This window comes from Scleropages formosus, chromosome 25, assembly GCF_900964775.1.
Source record: "Scleropages formosus chromosome 25, fSclFor1.1, whole genome shotgun sequence".
NCBI lineage: Eukaryota > Metazoa > Chordata > Actinopteri > Osteoglossiformes > Osteoglossidae > Scleropages > Scleropages formosus.
The window spans coordinates 12,085,747-12,108,653 of NC_041830.1; the positions used below are offsets into that span (position 1 = coordinate 12,085,747).

General features: G+C 50.0%; 1 protein-coding gene across 3 annotated transcripts; it reads right to left on the minus strand.

The window, feature by feature from the left end:
* Positions 1-1,991: 1,991 nt before the first annotated feature.
* On the minus strand, positions 1,992-22,333 carry wls (Wnt ligand secretion mediator). 3 transcript variants are annotated; one of them, XM_029249299.1, is made up of 12 exons: positions 21,987-22,333; positions 16,795-17,067; positions 12,893-13,020; positions 12,642-12,803; positions 11,972-12,108; positions 10,578-10,746; positions 7,860-7,957; positions 6,411-6,474; positions 4,607-4,750; positions 4,194-4,256; positions 3,308-3,461; positions 1,992-2,132 (listed from the first exon to the last, which is right to left on the minus strand). In XM_029249299.1, the coding sequence occupies exons 1-12, from the start codon at positions 22,090-22,092 to the stop codon at positions 2,023-2,025; spliced, it is 1,608 nt and encodes a 535-aa protein (XP_029105132.1). In that variant the 5' UTR covers positions 22,093-22,333; the 3' UTR covers positions 1,992-2,022. The 3 variants fall into 3 exon arrangements, with proteins under 3 accessions (XP_029105132.1, XP_029105130.1, XP_029105131.1); XM_029249297.1 differs by having other exon boundaries at positions 4,194-4,277; XM_029249298.1 differs by having other exon boundaries at positions 2,023-2,132; positions 4,194-4,277; positions 12,893-13,017.
* Between the last annotated feature and the right edge of the window lie 574 nt (positions 22,334-22,907).

A 22,907-nucleotide genomic window follows, 5' to 3' on the forward strand; every position in this document is an offset into this window, starting at 1 on the left:
CTTTATCCGAAGCAACATACATGTGCGGGAAAACAAAAATACATTTCGCCGTGACAGAGAGAAACCGATGCAGACGTGATTCTCAGAAGACAGAGTCTGTTTGATGCCACCGTTTAGACTAGGATACAGCACATAAGTAATTGTATATAGAGCTGGTAACATTTTTAAAACAAATGACATTAACAGTATCATTACATGAGAAACTCCATATAGAATCCAAATAAAATAAGGAAATACACAGACATTTGTCGCAACTAACAAAGTAAATCAAGCCCAGTAGATTGGAGAGCCAGAGAGAAGTAAGGCTGAAAGAGGTGGCTTTCAAGACTCTTCCTGAAAGTTGAGATGGATTCAGCAGCTCTGAGGGAGAGAGGGAGATCACGTCCCCACATCGAAACCAGAACTGAAAACCTGTGCGTTTCTGATTTTGGAGCTCTTGTGCGTGGGCCCACCGAGCAGCCAGCGGCGCGAGAGCGTAGCAGCGAGGTTGGGAGTAGCGAGCGATCGGGTCTCGTAGAGGTCGGGGAGCGGATCCGGTGATGGTCTGGTAGGTTATACCCAGAGTCTTGATACGGGCAGCCACAGGAAGGAGCCAACGGAGAGACGAGAAGGGGAGGTACACGGGAACGCTCCGGCAGGTCAGACAACTCCCGCAGTAGCTTTCTGTAGCAGCTGCTGCTTTAGGTACCATTCTGCCATTTTCACGTGTTGCATCCGCGTAATTTTTACAGAATACAGACTACAGGAATGAGTTAACCTTCTGAGATTCGTATCTGAAAGCCAAATATTTTATTTATACTATATACACTATTCCGTACTCTACAATATAATCTTTGCAGTCAGTCAATGCAGCAGCTGGAGTCTGATGTTAATTTTTACGGACACCATTCCGGCGCCTTCCGTTTTCGGGTGCGGTGCAGAAAGAAAAAAAAATCTCTTACTTGAGCCGGCAGAGTAGTTCCAAGTAAAACTTACAAACCCATTTCTTGGCTGTTTGTTTCAGTCAAAGATATTTCAAAACTAGCACCTCAAATGCGTGGACTTTTATTCAAAACCGCTTGGGGAGAATAATCATTTTTCTCCTCCTCCATACAAACTGAGACGCTGCTGAGCACCAGCCAGTGCCGTCAGCGTCAACGTGCCGCACCTACCACGAGGTGACGCTATGGCGACACGGCAGCGCCGCATCCTGCTCTCGCCGCGCTTCCACCGCGTCGCCTCGAAGCCACGTGACTGTGGCACAAGGCGGTTCGACCAGACAGGGACGTAGTAGCTGGGCCCCTTTTAAATGGCATTCTTTCACAGCAGTGATTAGGCAACTTAAAGCATGTGTGTGGAAGGGGGAAGAAAAAAAAAAAGGGGGGGGGGGGGGAGCGCTGATGTAAACACTTTATTTAAATTAGCATAAAAAGCAAAAATCTACACTCCCAAGGTGTGTAAATACAAATGTGTTTATATCCTCTTGAAAAGATGGTCAAGAAGCTATGGACCGGCAACTGGTGAGACATCTAAATGCAAGACTTCCCTACAGGTACAAATGAGCACAGTATAAAAATATATATCTACATCATAACATACGAACTTAGCCTTGACCGTATAGGACGCCTTCCGGGGCGTTGGTCGTCCCACACGTGCTCGGAGAGCACGTCGCTCAGTAGTTTTCGGCGTCAGAGAGCTCTACGGGTACATTTACACTTAGCGGGGAGGGCGGGGGAGGGGCGTGAAAGTATTTCAGCTGCACCTTTCCTCAAAAATCCACAGCGACGCTTGTTGGCTTTCGTAAGTAGGGATTTTAGCTGGACGACTGAAGCCGCACGACCGTGACCGGGAACGTCCGTCGGCGTCCGCGGGTTCGACGCCGGTGGTGGAGGCGACCTGCGGTCGCGGTGCTTTGGAGGAGCTGCGTTCGCGATGCCGAGACTAGGAGGGGTGGCTAGGAAAAGGGCCCTTTTGTCTGAATTCCGGGGCGCGGCGCTACGAGCCGAGGACCGAGGAGCCGAGGAGCCGAGGCGCGTCCGGGGGCTACTCCTGCGCCTCCTTGCGGGCCATCTTGTAGATCTCGGTGGGGCCGTCGGCGTGCGTCACCGTGGTGGTCAGCTGCATGTCCTCGCCGCTGTTCACTCCGAGATCACCTGGCAAGAGGTTTTTAAAAAAGAAAAAAAAAAAAAAAAAAAAAAAAAGAAAAATTAAACAACCTTCCACCTACAAAACCTATTGCAGAGCACTAGGTGTGGCCCAGAAATGTCTGAACACGTGCATTAATAATAATTCAGTCCCACAAATTTCTACTTGCGCTGCCTGTTACCTCGACCGCCTTTTGCTTGCTGTGCTCCTACTACTCCCTGAGTACGGTGGACAGGAAAACTGTCACAGGTGTCTACCGTCTTAAGCTGAGCCACCAGGCTACGTTCAATACTCCGGTACATTTAACACAGCGATTGCAAACTATTTATGCCAATTCCCCCCCATTATCAATAACAGTTTATCCAAATAGAGAGTCGCAGTGGTCTGGAGCCTCTCCCAGAAGCACAAGGCACGAAGCAGGGTATATTTAGTACACATTTCGGAGGGGGGACCTTCTTTTGCGTCCCCCCCTCCAACAGCTTCTTTGTTTCCGAACATGTTTATTCTGAGTGACTCACAGCTCCGGAACGTAAAAAGCCGAAAGATTCAGTCAGACGCATTCGGATCGCACTTCACCGTAGTAAAGCGTCCTGAAATCCAACAATAAAAGTGTTGCCAAAAAAAAAAAAAAAGGCGGCCATGTGTGAGACAACTTCAGTTTGAACACATTTAGGATTAGGTGCGATCGCCACAATCACGCGAGCAGAAGGCATCTGGATAGGAAGGAGGGAGGGAAGGGAAGCTGTTGAGCAAACCAGCTGAGCTGGAAACCAGAGAGAACATCAGGAGATGGATGGTTTCAATTAGACTGCAGCTGGAAGGAAGGCGCCCTGCATTAGGAACACCCACTCCCATCACTCCCGTCACCCCCTTCCCCCCCCCACCCCGTAAAACCTCCGTCCTCTTCCGAAAAAAGAATCTGCAGAGGACGGCCGAGGATGCCGTTCTCCACAGGTCTGGAATATGACTATATTCTAGGACTACATGAAAACACACTGAATATTTCAAAGAACACAAAGTACGGAGGGATGCGTCACGGAAAAGAGTCTGAATTTATGAATAAATCACAGCGCGCGCGCGGCAAAAGGCGTATCGGCTCCTTCGCGAACGCGGAGGCCGGCCGAAACCGAGCCTCGCGCCGACGGCCGTTTGCGGGGGTAACGGCGTACGACCGACGACTTACCGTTGGACTGCTCGTCGCCGTAGCGCTTGTGCGAGGGGGCGTACAGGAACATGATGGCGAAGACGTAGAGGTTCCACATTCCGTAGATTCCGGTGAAGAAGGCGCTGTTCACCTGCACGGTGTGCTCGTCCCAGTGCCAGTGGCCCTCGTTCACCTGCCCCGACCAAGATCAGCGTGTCCGTGAGGCGAGGAGCGTCACCGCACCAACGCTGCCCGGTCCACGGCAGCCACCTTGCTACCTCCCCTCAGCACCCTCATCTTCACCCCCCCCCCCCCCCAAACCCACCTGAAAAATATCGACTTCCTGACAATACCACCCGACGGCCTCCTTCCTCCTAACATGCATCTCCAGATCACACAATAGTAGCAGAATTGAGGAAGCAGCTTGTGCGGCAGTGTTTTACCCTGGTCCTTCCACGGTCCTACATGCAAGCTGAGTTCTGCTGCATCCGACTTCATCAGTAACCTCGAAAAAATGGTCAGATGTAACTCTTGCTCGCTTAGCTGACGCTCTTCTCCAAAGCGACTTAAAGTGTTAAGCCACTTACAATTATTTACCTCTTTCTATAGCTGGATACCGTTACTGGAGCAATTTAGGGTTAGAACCTTGCTCAAGGGTACTACAGCCGGAAGTGAGAATCAAACCTGCAAACCTCAGGTCCAAAGGCGGTAGCTGTAACCGCTACGCTACCAGCTGTCCAGATGGATGCATTAGCTGAGCAGATGCCATCGGTGTTTAAAATTATCCAAATGTTCAGCCATTTCCTGCATAACTGCAACCCCTCGACTGCAGGATGTTCGCTAAAGATCGGCCAAACCAGTCAGCACGGAGCTCAGAACCCCAACGGGATTCTACCGCCGATTCCGGAAGGAGCCGCAGGCTCACCTGGCTGATGATGAAGAAGATCACAGTCATCGCCGCACATGCCAGAGTGACCAGCATCAGGAACTTGAAACGGAAGATAAGGCCCTGGAGATAAATAAACCAGCCAACAAACAGGCATGAAACGCGATAAAAATCACGACGCCCGGAGGCGCTGGGGGGAGGGGGACGGCACGGAGGTCTGATTTCCAAACCAACGTCCTGACGGCATTTTCTGCTGTGATGGAGGATGAAATTCGATCTCTCTGCTCCGACTTGCATCGAGGATGATCGGAAACGCCGAGGTTACCACGGGGGCGTCCTCGACTTCGGGGCCGAAAACTCCACAAGATGCGCGTGTAATTTTGAAGCACGACTTGCGGAGACTCGTCCGAACCGCTGAGCAAGCGCACAATCGGCGGCCTCGTGCGACCTACCTCGTAGTGCAGGCGTCTGGCCCGGGACATGGCCGGCAGGGAGCTCCTCTTCCCGCTGATGTTCCGGAACACTTGGAAGACCATGAAGCACAGGAAGAGGAAGTAGAGGCAGGCGCAGATTCCCGCCACGATGATGAAGGCCATCTGAGCCTCGGGTCAAGGGAAGCACAAGCGGCACGGGGGCTGTTCGAGCAACTCGAAGAGCCGAGACTCAACCCTTTACGGAAAGCAGGCGCCTTAAAATCGTTCCCTGCCCTCACCGTGACACCTTTTCCGAGCTCAAAAAACTTCCCCTGAACCCAGCACCGTTCGCAAGCGAAAAAAGGTCAAAACGTCTCATCTCCACGTCTGTATTAAAATTCAAAAGGTCATTCAAGAAACGTTAGGCGGCGCACCACATATGTACTCGCACGACACCGCAGCGGGAAATTGTACACCGTAGCACAATAGGTCAGCAACGAGGGCATCCGCGTCCTGCGCTACTAGGGTGGGTGGGGGTGGGGGTGGGGGTTCCCACTTAGGGCCAAAACAGAGCCTGAAATAGAGCATCGCCCCCCGCAGAGAGAAGCAGGGATTCCCGGTGGAAAAGGTGTCGGGAGGCTGGCCTGCGACAGGAGCTGCTGCCTCACTTGGACGGAACTAAATGAGGGCATCCTGTGAATGCTGCTGGGATACATATTAAAGGCTGCAGGAGGTGGGGGATGGTTTATTTAAAAAAAAATAAATAAATAAAAAAAAAAAATAAAAAAGGTGGGTGGTGGAGGGACTCATAAATGCTTCAAAACCCAAAACAAATATGTCACGTTACACTTGGCTGGCTGAAGAAAAGGCTTTCTTTGACGGGTCCCGGAACGTGGGCGGAGGGAAGGGCTGCTGGAGACGGCGAAGACGCACGGCCTTTTTGAAACTCGTCTTCAGGGGGAGAAAAGCGCTAATTAAAGTTGCATTAAAATCGGCCTGCCGGTTCCCTCGGCTGGGATTTGTTGGCTTGTCGTCAGAAACCTTGCGTGGATTAATAAATGAGCACCGGGGCGAGGGGAAGCAATGATCTGCATACAAAGACATGCCAAGACTGCACAAGGCACAAGGAATGGGGGGGGAGGGGGAGGAAGACATCTGTGAGGCAATCCTATAACTGTCCTGGTGGACGACATCAGCATACCTGCACTTGGACATCAATTTACTAGCTTCTAGTGATAATCTTTACCATGTAAAGCACCCAGGAGGGGTGGGCAACCACTGCTACTTGGACCCCATGAGGTTTATTGTTCGATTTTTCTCCCTCCCTCTTGGTTTAGAGTTCCCCCCTCCCCTTTCCTAAGTAGCCAGCTGGCTCATTTCATATCTTCACTACCTAGTAAAGTTCTTCAAGTCATGAAATGCACAGCTGAACATAACATATGCTCATAGCATTGATTTTTTTTTTTCTTGTATTTTCCATTTGGTTTTGTTAAACATAATTTTGGCATTAGTAGTACTACAATGTCAGCTTTTCGAAAAATATTCCACATTCTTTAATTCTTTAAGGATCTGATGCCTTCTAGAACGTTCCAATGGCTGTAAAGTACCTAACTAAAACAGACACTGTACAAGAACTAGTGGTATTTTTGAAATCAGAAAATTAACTAACAAACACAAAAAAAAAAAAAAAGAAAAAAACAAAATTGACATAACTAAGGACTTTGAAAAATTTTGTTGCGTTGTGCAATACGTCTCTCTCCTTTGTTCAGTGCTGCGTCACTGTGGGAGAAGAGCATTCTATAAAAATAAATTGAATTGCATCCTAGAGGGTTTGCAAGGATACAGCCAGCTCCGTCCCCACGTCCGACGCCCAGATACTGTAGAAGGGGTTCTTCAACTGGACCCCTCTGGAAACAAGACAAAAATATTTAAAATAAAATTTAAAAAAAAAAAAAAAAAAAAAAAAAAAAATCTACATCTGCCTTACTGGAAACATTTTTTCATTCACAGTTTCCATACAAGTAATCATCACTAGGATTATACTATTATATCAAATATACTAGTGTGAGGGGAAGAGGGAAAAAAAAAAAAAAAAAAAAAAAAAAACTGAATTACCAGACAGCAAAGGAAAACAGTCAGTGTACTGGCAAGCCTTTCAGGGCCAGAAGTGGGATCAGTAAACATAGCGGAGGTTTTATTTACCATTGGAGACGTTTATTTCCAGCTCTGACATATTCCTTGGCTTTCGACACAGTCTCGATTTGTCAATGGACATTCTTTTCAGACGGAGCTTCGTTGCCCCCGCATAACGTTGTTTAAAAGTCCGTCGGGTGACGGGTAATTCGTCCTGGAGAGACGTCATTAGCCAAACAACATTCGGTGCGCTTTAATGGCTCACTCCAGCGCAGCTCAGACGAGGACTGCCCAGGTCCGCAGAGGCAGCGAGGCAAAAAGCCAGTACCAGCCGCCCCTCCCCAGACCCTTGAAACAAATCAATTTCAGAGAGGCCTCACCAGCCACCCAACAAGCTCATAGCTTGATTTAAACCACTGGAGTGCCCATTGACATTTCATCCGCCGCCAGGATGACATCATCGCCACTCATTCTCGCAGACAATGTCCCCCTCCCAGCCCTGGGTTTTAACAGCCCCGCATTTAGCTCTGCGGCTCACTCCCAGAACCATCCGACTCAGACTGCCCTGTTTAGTTTCCCCTGTCCCTGCCTGCCAAGAACCATTAATCCTCCCCATCCATGTCAGAACTGTCAACGAACCCCCCAAATCGCCCATCTATCAGCTGGGGCAGCGGCCAGCTCACTCTCCACGGACCCTTTTCTCTTTTCTGCAACAGAATCTGTCGAATCCTCATTCCCCAACAAACGCGTTCACGCGCTCCAGCGGATTTTGCAGCCTTGACTTGTAAATCTGCGAGACATCCGATTATTTACCGTACGGCATTTGCGAACAAAACAAGGCGGCAAACTGTTCGGATGTTGAAAAGACACTGAAGGAGGAGGAATCCGAACAGACCAGAGGATGCCCCCCCCCCCTCCACAAAAAAACTGCCCAAACATTTCTCATTGCTAATTTATGTATTTCCAAAGAGTATGTACGAGAGAAGCGTTTCACTGATGTATAGATGAGTGACCCAGTGTAAGTAGTGTATCTAGCAGTGTAAGTCACCACTGTGAATAAGGTGTGTGGGCTGGTAACACTACATAGTATCCATTGTAAGTCGCTTCGGAGGAAAGCGTCCGCTAAACGAATAAATGTAAATGTAAGAAAGAAACTGACCGTTCGCACATGTCGAAGATGAAGAGACAGAAGGAGCCGAAGACAATTGGTCCAACTTGCTTCCAGTACACAGCAAACCGGTTCCTTTCGGCCTGGTCCTGGTGGGAGACAAAGGGAAGACTTTATGAGAGGGAATTCTCCATCCTCAAATGCGCTACGTTAGTTGCGCCATCACACTCTCATAATTCCATCACCCGGTGAACTTCAGCAACACTGAACCAACACCTGTCCATCTTGCCTCAGAAATGCACATTTAAACCTGAGCATTAAGCCAAACATTCATGTTTCTCATTATAGGGGAGAAAAATGCATTCTGGGACCCCTTTCTGGGTCACTCGCATATTGTTTGTCCCAACAGGAAAAAAAAAAAAAAAAAAAGCTGTAAAACCATGTCGGTGTTGTAAGCTTATGCTCGATAAAAGGGTGGGGGGTAATTAATGGATCAAAAGAGACCAGCTCAACGGCCATTGAAATGAATGCACTGCCGCGCCAAGTTGTGCCAGTTCATTTCTGGCATGAATATTAATGAATTAAAATCCACAAAACGGAATAATGAAAAGTAAACAGCAACAGCGGCTCGAGCAAGGCAGGCATGCTTTCGAAACGTAATCTCATCTACTGGAAACGGAGTAGTGAATACTTGAAAAAGTGCACAAGCGTCGGGCAAGTTACGGCTGCCGATGTAAATTACGGGACCGTCAAGCGAACGAAACGGGCTCGTGAAAACGTAGCAAAAACTGTCAGGTACAGTTGAGCACTTAAAAGGCGCAAAGGATTACAATGCTCAGCTACACTTAACATCCCCGTTTTCAGCCTTCGTAACGATGAATGGACACTATGGGCTCCTGAGGCCAGACAGAGATCACCAGCATGTTCCTCAAGTGTGTCTTCAGTGATCGCATTAGAGCTGCAGTGACGCCCACCATGATGGGTGACCCCTTTGAAGGACGCATCTTTTCTTGCAAGTTCTGTAATGTGAGAATCTGACTTTAGTACCCAGGATTCCACTACACAACAGGGTCCTCAGTAGGGTAGAGCACCTCTTACCAATGCGAGGCACAAGATTCTAATGCGAGTATCTCCTTGGTGTCGTAGCTAATATTTTCTTTGGAACCAGACTGAGGCCAACTGAGATAAGGCTCAAGTTGCAAAAAGCTGTCCTTGGCTGACCGTCAACAGAGGCTTTATCCCATATTATGGCTGGGTGGAAGAGACCCAGAAGTCTTCGCCTGGACATCATCCATCAAAAACCTGAACTCCTGTCCCTGGTACGTCAGCTGAAGTTGGGAAAAAGCACTAGACGGACGGAGCATAAATCGAAGAACTAGCCACAGGCCAAGAATCTTGTAGACATTCTCACTAGTGTGCAGCTTACTCTGAGGAACGATGAAGGATCGAAGAACAGAACCATGTGACCTACATTCAGCCATGAGGGGTGAATATGAAAATATACTGCATGGCAGAGTGAGGCCTTGGACCATTACAGTCCCACATTATGAAGAAGCCCAAATGAAATGCAAGGTCCCAAACAGCTCCGGCTGCTCAAAATCAGACTGTGAGAGTTTTAACAGCAGCTAAGAACAGACATCTTTCATACCCCCACAACAGCTCACTCAAATCATCAGCATGTTCAAGCTGAATAGACTCGATCACACATACAAGGCTGAGTGGTCAGGGGAACGAACTGTGGACACCATCAAAGAAAGAAGTGCGGCGGCAGAGAAAAACGGGCAGTTTATACAGTGGCATCGAGAATAAACTGATTGATGACGTGCAGCCTGATGAGCAATTCATGCCGTCTCTCAGCTACGAAGAATTAAACGTCTCAGACAGACGATGGGCCCAGAGAGTCAACCTAATTAAAGCTGGAAACAGTCTAGTCCTCGAAGTGCAAAGAGGAGCAACAACCATTGCAAGAAGCTACAGGGACTGGATAAGTTGTACATTTCTGATTAGAATCAGATGTTTAACTTAATCCAGTCCCTGTAGCTTGTACTACTCTTCTAGAAGAGCGTAGAAACAACAGAGTGTCCACGATGGGGTTCGTGTCAGTTGTCAGTCAGCTACTTCATGATAAAACAAGCCATGTTACAATGGAGAGGACAGTCCATCTGGTCAAAGGACCATGTTAGTGGACTAGGACATGTCCAGAAGTGACAAAGTGATACACATACCAAACGTCAGTGGGCGAGATCACCTCAAACGCACCCAACGCATTGGATTAAATCGGATCAACACACTAAAGGAAAAACTGTCAAGCTATACAGCACAGAACTACCTAGGAAAGACATACTCCTTCAACTTCAAGGGACTGAGTCTTGGGGAGAACTTTAAGTGAAGGTAAAATTAGGAATCTGGGACTGTTTACGTTCTGGAGAAGTAGGTTTATAAAGAGTCTCCCCAACGGCGATGAGCAAGGATAGGCGCTGTGCCATAATCTGCTGCTTCTTGTCGATAATACAGCAGCAGAACTGGAGAGGATCGAGGAGAACCCGAGTCCTGCCAAAGTTCCTCTCACAATGTCTTTACTGTGGTAGCAGGGATAAAGATACTGCATATTTCAAGACTATGTCGAAAGACTCAATCCCATCACCACATTTCTCTCCCAGTGTTAATTTCACCGACAGGACAAGGCAGCATTTGACTTTCCCTGCATCTTCCCTACTGTCACTCTAAGAGGAAGAGGAGAAAGCCTTTGCAAAGAGCAAGAATACAAACCATCATGTGCTCTCCGCAGAAGATGATCCAGAAAGAGAGGAGCATGGTGTAGAAGATGCCCTGTCGGATGTCGCCGAAGAGCAGCATCCAGGTCCAGTTGAAACCCACCGAGAACCACTCCACTGGAATGTTGATGAAGGTCATGGAAATCCCCAGAGCAAAGATCATCCTGCAGGAACACAAGCGTCACGCTGAACGGAGAGCGACCGTGACTCCAAAGAGAAAGGGAAAAATAGCTCTACCATGTGGAGACGGCGTTAAATGAGGTTCAGAGCCCCATCGACACAGGAGTTAAACACATCTGAGCGGCACAGTTTGACTTTAAAAGAATGAATCGCATTCCAGAGGTCTCCATGATGAAGAGTGCCTAAGCATGTAATGGAGGGGAGGGAGAAACCACATTGCATCGGTATGTAAAGAATGTCCTGCTCTCACTGGAGGTTGGCAGGGGCTCAGGCTGTTCGGTGGGGTAGCGCTCCAACTCGGTGACCAGCAGAGCTACGCAGATGCATTTTTTCACGGTGCCGTGTTCCATTTGAGAGCTACATCTGCTACGGACTCGGGGCCCATCCATCGGTCAGGTCCCACAAAACTCCTGCCTCGCCGAGGGGCTCTACCAGCCGCTGGGAACGGGTAGAACGAGAAAACCCGACGGGAATGGAAACTTCTAAATTGCGCACCGCTGAATTCAGACCAGCAAGTCTTGCTTTTACAGGCTGCCTGGACACAAAATATGCCACAGACCCCCTAATAGGCCAATGTTTTTCCGAGACGTATAAAAAGGTTTCCGGCTCCCGTTCGGATGCCTCTGCAGGAAACCGTGACATCGGACCATCCAGCAATGCTTTTACAACATGAAATAATCATTCCCTCCAAGCAGCATGTACAGACACGAGTGTGGAGCTCTTGTCCGCCAGCGGCCCTGGCTCCGAGCTCCTCCGTAAAAGGACAGAGTGCTTGTCCAGATGGGCTGCTTTGTTGTGTAACGCCATTAAGGCCCAGCTGCAGCTCCCGCCGCCCCCCCCCCCCAAAACGCAGTCAAGTAGCCGGACGCCATATCCTGCTACGACCTCAGCTGGACTAGAGGTTCGCCCTTTCCTGCCTGGTGACTAGACATCAGTCTTGGCCTCTTATTCTCCAACTTTACTTGAGGTGCAAGTAAGACTTAATGGCTACACAACGGCGGCACAATACGTTTTGAACACGTTAGATGATCGTGCACAATGGCTAAGGTGGGGTAATACTGGTTCGGTGACGGCGAGCAGTTATGAATCCTTGTGCTGAGGCTTGTGAGGAGCTGCACTGACAGACGCACCACAACAAAGGGAAAACGGAAAGGGAAGAACGTCAAGAGAGGTACGGGGAAAGTTAACGGGCCTCTCATCAAGCCTTACTTCTCAAGAAGGACCGGCGGTCGAGTCATGAGCGTGATTCTCCTCCAGTACCACACCATGATGATGAGGATACTCGGTGTGAGGAAAGTCTTCATGGCGAACCACACCTTAGTGAAGCCGCCATTCTGATGGATACCCTATAGGTTGGAGAAATAAATCACAGCAGTCACACCCCATGACAGTGGGACAGTTTTAAAGTGGATATTCAAGCAGGTCTTTGTCAGTCTCAATAATTGTGGAAATATCTCTGTAAAGAAATGTTTATGGGGTCGCAGTATTTATCACATGTACTTACGTCTGGGGACTTTTACGTTGCATGTACAGACATACAGTGCAAATAAACAGCATTTCTCCCGCTGCCTTGCTTTACAAAAAAAAAATGTCCATCATGGTAAACGCCGGCACGTCTTCATTCTCCCCATCAACACCCATCGCTACAGCTCGAGCGTGTTTGGTTTAAGGGTACCGAGTTGAACAGCCATACAGCATCACAGGTGGATGAAGGGAAATGCCTCGCTACACTGTCTTAGGACAACTAACGTTAACTGTTGAACTCGTATACTTCTTCGTCACTTCCACTGCACTCTTTCCATTTGATCCGACGACTCTTTCCGGTTCAACGCCTTGGCGCGAGGCTGTAAAAACGCAGCACTCGGATGCTGCCACTCACCACCAGCTGAATGTCCTTGATCTCCCCAATCCCCACGTTGACCCTCTTCCGCTCGTTGACGGGCAGCCGGATGTTGACCAGGTAGTACTTGTGGGCCACGCTGCCAAGTTCTAAGAAGGGCATCAGGTCGCAGTCGTAGTGACGCCCCTCGTTCTCAGGCTTCTGCGGGCACAGAAACGGGGAGTCGGAGAGGAGAGACGCGGTTGGGTGCTGCAATGCGGTGGGGTGGGGGGTTGGGCACGGGCACTCACCTTAGGGGCGGTGAAGTTGCAGCTGAGCTTCCGAAGCTCTCTGGAGTGGGCTATCTCTGTCCACTCGCTGAGTATGTCGTCCCTGTACGCCAGACCGACGTCAATCGTTACCATGGCGCCATCCTCTGCTTGAAAGACAACAGAGCTAATTCTGCAGAACGGCATGACGGCGCAGAAAGAAAACCTGCATAACGTACCAACATTTGGCTTAGTACTTTTCCACTGTGTAGTGACCCTTTAGCTCTAGACTTGAGCCATTTATAGGGGGCTGGAACCAGCACCCGTTCGGTTCCCTTCACACCAGTCTCCATCATTGCGTTGGTGCGAGTTATTGCCGCTTGACAGGCGTCTGAGGAGACTAAGCAGCTTTATGCTAAAATGTTACATGATAACATTTGACATTATGAAAAGGGTATGTTTGAATGTCATTACTGACGTTATGAACTTGTTGCTCAAAATCTCTTCTTTAACAAATTTTGATCCAGATCCCAAATCTCAACCTGGGCACAGAAACACATGCATGAAAGCGGGAGATCCAAGAAACGAGACTAAATGAGTTTTTTTTTTCCACGAGTGAAATACACACACACACACACACACACACACACACACACACCCTTCCGGACAAAGGCCAGAGTAGGTCAATAAAGGGCAAATTCACAGGGCAATAATCCACCGACATTCCCACAAGGACAATACACCCTCTCAGGACACAAAGTAGAAGAGGGTCGTTATTATTAAATTATTATATTCTCTTCATTTTGCCGATGCATTTCTCCAACGCAACAAACAGGACAGAGCTGCTAATCATTTGTTAGAGAGCTGGGTAATTGTAACTGGCAATTCCAGGTAAGTACCTTCACCTAGGGTTCTACAGCGGCAGCAAGGACTCGAACCTGCGCTTAACCACTTCGACATCTGCAAGCCTAACACGTTCGATCCGGCGGCACGTTGCCGGAGCGCCGCCGACGGAATTCCTCTCCGGCTCCCGGGACACAGTTTAGATCCGGTATCAGGGCCACACTTGACAATTGTAAAGAAACTCTTGCAAGGTTACGGAACAAGCTGGAGAGGGAGGGGAGCAGGGGGCGGAGGTGGATTCTGCGGTCGGAATAAGGATGAGGGTAGAGCGGGCGCGGGCGGGGGTTGCGAGGGTTATTGGCAGCGTCTCCGCGCTCCCCGATTCTCGGGCCCCACGGCTTCTGCCAAGATCCTGAATGTCAGCAGAGCGCGCGCAAACATTCCGCCCGAGCGGCACGGCCATCGCCCCGGAGACTAAGCCATTTCAACAGCTGTGTTATTGCTGGCTCGCTGCCGGGACGGCCGGTGCTGGCCGGGGCCGGCCGGGGCCGCCGGGCCGCGGGCATTCGCTTCGGGAACCTGCTTTCTGGCCCTAAGAGGGGATTTGAGCTCTGTTTACAGTCGTGTTACCCATTTCGTCCATTATCTCAGACATCTAGTGTTGGGATCACACACACAATGGAGAGCAACAAAAACCACCAACTTGTTAGCTGGCAACTTCAGTTGGGAACCGGAGGTTTACAAACCGGGCGCCGTTAGCAGGAACGCGGCGGAACGGCCGGGCGAAGGATACGCGGGCAACCGACGCGATTTACGCGATCCGACAAACGAGCGAAAAACATCTCGCGCGGATTGTTGGAGAAATATTTGCGAGCAGCCTTCCCCGCCCCGCGGAGGCCGCGGCGCAGACCGAGAGGCCTTCGTTAGACGGGCCGCTCGGGCCGCGCAGGAACGCTCTTGGCAGCCGATCTGTAGCGCTGCGCGAAGAGGAACAGCTGGATTGGTACGAACTAGTCGCACGTAACAATCGGAGCAGCGGGAAACATCAGGCGGGGCTGCTTGTTACATTTACCGCACAGAAGTACTGTACGTTGCTCCGAACAATGAGCAGACATCGCGTTTCCCCGCTCCGAACACATATACACACGATAGAAATTTTGCAGAATTTCTGCAGCCGTTAGGCTGGGGGATGGACCCGAAGGACCCGGGTTCGAAGCCGACCCCCTGATGTAGTTTTCCTGAATAAGGTACTGTAGTTACATTGCTGCGCTAAAATACCCTACTGTAAATGAGTAAATCACGGTAAGTCCTTCTGGGAACACGCAGGCAGCCCTCGACTTACGAAGGGCTTCTGTTCCTCTCACCCTGCTATAAAACGGTCTCCTACCGTATTCTGTAAAGCGGAAGGAAATATAAACAATTACCACGCATGAGTACCGCTTTATATTAGAGGGCATTGTTTTTTTCCTTCATTAATTCACACTTTATTCATGTTAAAATAATACCAATCGAGAACAATATAAATACAGTACAGTATCATAATTATATTTTAACGCTGCACTATTTTTCATTACTAAATCCGCTTTCCTTTTTTTTTTTTTTTTTTAAACAGCAACTTGAACGGAATCCCAGATGAGGCGTCCTGTAAATAAAATAATGTTTCTGTAAATAAAACGCAGTCGCCGACAGACACACTCTGACCGAGTCGATGCGAAACGCGGTGCCTCGAGGCGCTGCGCTCGGCCGATGCTTTCGTACTGCAGTCGGGCCTCCAAGTTATTATATTAAGGTCGACGGACGGCGCTCGTGAGTCCGGGTTGTCTCAAGTCCCACGTGTCCCCAATCAATGGCTACCTGTTCATGTAAATCACCCTAAATAGTAAGCAGCTCCTCTCGTTAGTCATACGGTTGAGCTACGGGCGTCTCCTCCTCTGAGTTCCATACCAACAACCCAACGAAGAGACAAGAATGACATTGTTACACATCCCATCGTTCCCAGACCCAAAAAAGGACCAATTTCCCCCAGTTCAGCCCTTCAGCAATCAATGGTGAGAGCCGGGCTCTGTCCCGCCTCAAGGGGTCCGCCTTCGATCACTTTCCCAGGCTGCCCTTGCGCAACAAAGCCCATTCATTAACATCTTATGTTATCCCTTAATCCCCCCCATTGAACGGCAGCCCTGGGCTAAGGCCATATCCCCACCCTCCCAATGTCTTCTGAGGGCGAGTGGCTTAAAAATCCACTGTGTTGTGGGTGTAAACATCCCCGCTATCTTGTTTAGGCACGGAAAGGGCGGATTACGGCAGACGGCGAAGTGCAGGAACTTCCTTCGAGGGGCGTTGCAGAATCTGCCCTGTCTATTCATTGCCCCTCGCCAAAAGCCAGTTGCTTCTGCACCGGTCAGCGTTGCCCTCCGTATAACGCCCTCCAGGCTATTTCTGGACCTGGATCTGGCATCTCTCCTGGCGTTCAAGGGCAAACCTTTATATCCAGGGGGAGGCGCATTAATAATATCAATAAACTTCACACAAAGCAACATTTACATCTGATTCATTCAGCCGCTTCTCAGCAAGAGACCCTACTGCGGACAAATTTACCTTTACCACAACAAAGACTCCAATTTAGAAGGCCGGGGTGTGCAAGAGACACCATCCAGCAGGAGACGCGCAAGAAAAGGACATTTAACAAAGATAAATGGAGACTGAAGAGGATAATGAGGTCCATGGGAAATGTCCTTGTTCCACCTTAAGTCCAAGCTGTTCAATTTTAGCAAGTTACCCCGTTGAACCAAACTCTTCTTATTCTGTGTCTCAAGGGTTCCCCAGTGATATCAGCCTGCACTTCATCCATCATACTTAAGCTTGTTTGGTTCTGACTGAAAGGTGCACCTTGTTCTAGAAGGCAAATGCAAAAAAATTCAAGGAAGCTGCAGACCAGCTCCTTCAAAGATCCATCAACACGCCTGTGCCGGATGTCCACCCGTAGAGGACAAACCTCAAGCTGTCTGTTCTGGTCCCAAAGAACCTAGCTACGTACGTCACTACTACTCTACAAAACACGTAAACACAGAACCTGCAGGAGAATCGGAACAGCAACTCCTTACCTATTTGGTTATTCAAATTAAAGGCGATGTCAAACTGCAGGATAACCAGCATGAACTGGAACCAAGGACTCATCTCCTTGTTGGGCAGGGGGATGTGGACAGCGAAGACGATGTCGTTGGCCTGGATCCTCATGGCCATAGCCTCGCTGAAGTCGCGGATCTTCTCGCACTGGTGGGGACCCCAGGGCATGAACCACTTGCTTTGCTGGTTATGCTTGCGCACGTCCACGCACTTGGTGGCCACGTAGTGAATGGCCGTCGTGGGGCTTGGAGCTGCGAAGAGAATGAGGAGACAGTCATGAGCCAGGTCAGGCAATGAGATCATTTCCTGCCACGACCACCACCCACACACTCAAGCCCATTGGGGAAAACCATACGAGATCTATTAAAGGGTTCTTTGATGCCACAGCAAAACGAGACCTTTGGTCCCCCCGCAGCAGGGAAGAGCATAAACAGCGAGCAGCGTCATCCACTCATCCGCTTCCCGCGCAGACTTGCGGCCAAAAACCTGCACGATCCGACAGCGTGCACATTTCATCAGAGCTGAACTCTTCGTGCGCCTTCATTTTCACCCAAAGGCGCATAAACAACTGAAGGTCTGCTGCAGATGTTTTCACCCTCTGTCCCGTCACGTAAAACACGCCCGCGAAAGAGCTGCGCGGCCGGAGGCAGGAAAAACTCAGCGACACCAGTCAAGGTCTAATGAAAGAAACCAACATCATAGCAGAACTTCACCCTATCATTACCATTCCAAAAACATGGTACGATACACTGGAAAGCCAGGGTGGCGATTATTTAAGCGGTTGGGGTTACGCAAGCTATAAAATTCCCAGCAAAATAAGAGGATCTTGAGTGTACAAAACACAAAAGCTATCAAAGGGGACCATTTTGCTGCGTTTATTTACACTTCATATATACTGAGAAATTCAGAATATTAAATTGTGCAGTAACTATGTAGCAGAACCGATGGGGTGGGGGTGGGGGGGGGTGTACTCTTCTGCTGATGCTTGAGCACCGCCGCCTAACGGGTCTCGGAGGAAAAAAAGTGAAAATGGGGCTCAGCGCACCACTCAGACTCGGGCTCATTTGCATATCCACGCTCCGAACGAGGGTTCATTGCAGGGTGAATTCTTGGCATACGTCTGCTGGCGCCACTACAGCTGCGAGCACCTTGTCTGGAACAAGCGGCGGCTTGTTCCTCAAGACGAGGCAAGTTCGCGCCTCGCACAGCTCCCCGCATGCGAGCGAGAAGATCAAATGCAGCCACTCGAAGGCCCGGGAGACGCGAGCGCGGCAGCAGAGATCACGAGTGCCTCTCTAATTCACTTCCTGCGGAGGAGGGCGGCGGGGGGTCGGCGGCGGGGGGGTGATTGTTAGGCGACAGCTAATGGAACTCTTCCCGAGTCACTCAGGACACCTGAAGGCTATAGAGGAGGAGGAAGTTGGAGGGAAGCGGGAGCCCCGAGCACCACGGGAGCAGGGCGTTCCGCTTTGATCCGCCGTCTGATTCGGATTCAAACGTAGGTGAGAAGTGACGAGGGGCGGAGAGGGAAGGGGGTTCGGGACACATATTCAAAGCGCCGCCGCAGTCTGTGAAAAGACTTCAACAAGTAACGCTGGGAGAACAGGAAGCGCAAAACGCACTTTCGCAACCTGCTGTTATTTACACGTTTCTTTCTCAATAAGAAAGCCAAGGAACTTATTATTAGCGCTCGTATAATTTACAGAAATGCGCATTTAAGTTATTAATCAAGCCAAGAGGATCTCTCTCACACACACACACACACACCATCTGAAATCGCTTGTCCCATACGGGGTCGCAGGGAGCCGGAACCGAATCCGGCAACACAGGGCACAAGGCCGGAGGGGGAGGGGACACACCCAGGACGGGACGCCAGTCCATCACAAGGCACCCCGAGCGGGACTCGAACCCCAGACCCATCGGAGAGCAGGAACCGGTCAAATCCACCGCACCCCCTGTCAAGAGGATCTGTCACAACCAAAAGAAAGTATCCTAGCACTGTGTATATTGCATCCATTCATTTAGCTGACACTTTTCTCCAAAGTGACTTACAATGTTACGGTGCTTGTAATTATTTACCCACCTATATAGCTGGGTAATATTGCTGAAGCAATTCAGGGTTAGTACCTTGCTCAAGGGTACCACGGCTGGAGGCGAGATCTGAATGCACAACCTTCGGATCGGAAGGCAGTGGCTCTAACCGCTACGCTACCAGCTGCCCCACTGTATTAATCTTGAGGGTATTTAATAACAGGTCACTGACATGTGACCTTGTTCCATGCAAACATGGGCCAGAACACAGGCATGTTGTATGCCATCATGATAGAAAAATATATATATTTCCATATGTTAAGAGGGTACCCAGCTGCTGTTCTTTTTTTTTTTAGTGGGATGCACACAAGACACACTTCCATCTGAAAAACAAAAACAGAGAACATTCTTGGACTTGTGGGCCAAACTATCCCAGATGGTTCCCATTGCCCACTCGATGGAGTACCATCCACTTATTTACAACAAAGAGCTAAACCCTCGAGGACCCGCGTTTTCGCGCACGGTCACGTCTTGACCGCCAACCGGAGAAAAATTCAGGTGAGCCGAGCAAACCCGCCCCAGGCGCCGCGCGCTGACCCGGAAAGCGGGCTCCCGTCCCGACGCGTCCACGGCGATGGCCACTCCGGGCTCGGTGACCTCATGCGGCGTTAAAGTTGTCCAGTAACACAGGGAGCAGTATGCCTTTCTACTCAATTACCCTGGCGGCCACCGGCCAGCGAGCAAACACAATGGCGCTCGGCTTCATTAAATCAAACGCAGGCAGGAGGGCCCAAACAAGCTAATATATCGCCGGAGACAGACTTTGTCGTCTCTGGGGGCGACTGGGTTCATTCCAACTGTCCGGAGAAGCCTTTCGGAAGCAGACCACCTCGAATCGGACTCCGAACGCCGCTCGCCGACACGTTACCGCACGCTTAAGCGGCGGACGGCGAGTCCTGAGCGGACTTACCACAGGAGGGTATAACACGGTACGAGAGGCCTAACACATGCTAGGCAAGGCACGGGGAGCTGGGTGAGGAAAATCCAGGCAATTACCGTGGATGGACTGGAATTAGGGTCATTTACCCACAAGGCAAGGGTACACCAAGCAGCAGGGGAGCTCACACAGCCAGCCCAGCACATTAGAGCCCTACAAAGGAAGAGGGAAGAATGCGAGGCGTCCCACGGCCACCCCCGGAGACGCGAGGAGCTCGGAGGAGGGTTTCGGAATTCGGGGCAGCTCCGTGCCTGAGTGCAGGGAGAGCGAGGTAAGGGACCGGCTGGAGTGCGGAGGAAATTATGCAAGCGGGAGACAGATTTGAAGGATGGGAACGAGGAAGCCTTGAGGCACAGCACTGATTTAAAAAAAAAAAAAAAAAAAAAAGAAAGAAAAAAGTTTGAGAGGGAGACACCGTCTGACAAGGAAGGGAGTTCACTTCTTTCATCTTGGGATTTCACCATGTTTAACAATTCATAGCCTTGAAACTCCTTCAGAGTTCGGGGGGGGGAAAAAATCACTGAATATTCTGGAAAAATACTCAAGACTGCAGTTTTCACAGCGAAACCAGCTCGCGCACCACGGTAACTGTCGGTAACACGAAACCTGACATGTCTGTACATTTTACACCGAAAAACAAATTGTCTGATTTTTACAACAAAAAAAATTAAGATACCACTTTGTTTTTTAATCTCAAATTGTGCTATTTTAATACTCAGCCCACTGCCAGTAGGTCCTCAGCATTCACTGCTTTAGAGGGTCACTTGTTAGTAACATGGTGAACATTATTAAAGAGTGGAAATAAAAGAAATGCTAATTATGGGAAATTGATGATGGCACTTGCACTTTCATGCACTTGTTTTCTACATGCCACGGTGTAGTCTGGGGTGCTTCAGATGTTATGAACCCGTTGCCCTCTGCCTATTATTGACATCATCCTCATCATCATCATCATCATGATAACCTTTATGGTATTATCGGCCGACATTCAGTTATTCTTCCATACAACACTGATAATGTAAAGTTTTTTTTTTTTTTTTTTTTTTTAAAAAAATGGCAAGGACTGGATACACAGAAGTGCAACGAGGAGTCGACACCCGGGTCGGGTCCACACGTCCCCCGGTCTCCGCTGGACACCTCGGGAGGTCGCGAGCACGTGCGTCTCGTGCCAAGTGAGTCGCACAAAGAAAGTCCAGCTGCCACGTGATGATGTCTGGGGCGATTTAGAGCAGTAAAGACGAAACACCACCCCGACTTCATCAGGGAACATTGTGATCGCAGCTAACTGAGCCCGAAAGAAGAGCCCACGTGACGGGACAAGTGAGCAGGACACGTAGAAGATGCCCAGTCGACGCACACTCTCCGTGCACACAGTTCAAATAGGAGTGTTTACCTGCGGGGGTGGTGTTACCATGGTACAGTACAGCTACGTAGGGCGATACAATGGCTCAAACAGTGTTGCAATGAGGGCTACGCCGTTGATCGCAACGATCGCCGCGCCGTTTGGTCACTCCATGACATAGTAAAAAGCGAGTAACAGAGACACGAGCTCGGTGTCTCTCTCTCACTCACACACACACACACACACACACACACACACACTTCGCGTCCGCCGCGATCGGGGTTTGTTACGCGCCTGGCTTGCTGCGGGCGGAGTGACCCGCGGCGTCTCGCGCGCCGTGAGCGTTAACCGTCGATGCGAACGCGAACGCTACACACTGACTGCGTGACGCTCGAGCGCCCGGGCTACAAAGAAACTTCCGCCGCGCGATCCGCGCAACTTCTCCGCGGCCGGACAGGTCGGCGCGGTGATCTCGCGCTGCCTTCTTTCGGCTGTGTCGGCGGGTGGGGTGAGGAAGGAGATTTAAAAACAAAAAAAAAAAGAAAGAAAAAACACCCAGAGCTGTGAAAAAGTAGGCCAAAAACTTTTCTGTCCGAGTGTGTGGAAAGAGGGGAGAGACGCCGAGCGCGCGCGCGCGCGGCACCTCGGATCTCGGGCGTACAATGGAATACTAATGAGATCAGAGCAGCGAGAGAGTGATACTGTAAGAGAGACGAGAGTAACAAAGGATCCGAGAGCAGAGATCCCCGCAGGAGGGGGGTGTGGGGGGGGGGAGAGAGACGGGACGGAGCAAAACTTACCGAAGAGTCCCCCAACCAGGAATGAAAGTACCTGGAAGAGCAGCAGGATCACTCCCACGATCACCAACTTCTTGGTGCTCATGTTCTCTATGATGGCCCCAGCCATGCTGAAAGTTGTTCTGCTCCTGTTTCCAGCGCGGACGGAGAAATAATGCTGAACGATCCTGCAGTTGCGAAGAGAGGAAGGTGCGTGCGCGCGCGCGCGCTCTCTCTCTCACATCCAGCTCGCTCGCTTTCTCTCTCTCTTTCTGCTCCCCCCCCTTAGACCCCGACTCCGAGTGCGCGCTCGGCTCTCTACTGCCTTCCAGCTTTTTGAAGGAGAAAGAACTACGAGCAGAAAGGAGTCATCACATGACCGCGGTGGTGGAAACCTGCTGAGCTCCGCTCCAGCCTCCACGTGTCCGCAGCAGCGCATCTCCCTCAGCCCCTTTCTCCTCCCCCCCCCAGCAAAAGCAAACACCGTCACGGTGGTTTTTACAGCTCCTTACCGCAGTACATTTAACACCTTTGAGGAATCGCGGCCCTGTCCTACTCTCATGACTACTCCGAATAGGGACTGGGGGTTCGGAGCCTCGGACAATGTTGCCCGGAGGCTCCACGTGTGCAAAGTTGTGTAATAAAACCGAGTTCAGCAGAAGTCATCAGCATGAGTGTTGAGATCTCTTTGGAGTCACGGATGTATCTGAGATGCTTTAAAAATACCTGAGGATGAGAAGCAAAATTGAAGGAAGGGCAGTTCTTGGATATTCCCTGTCTTGAGTCATTACCAAGATTCCCATCTTCACTTACATTTATTTATTTAGTAGACACTTTTCTCCAAAGCGACTTCCAATGAGCTCTACGTAGTGCTATCAGCCCACACACCTTATTCACCACGGTGACTTACACTGCTAGATACACTACGTACAATGGGTCACTCAT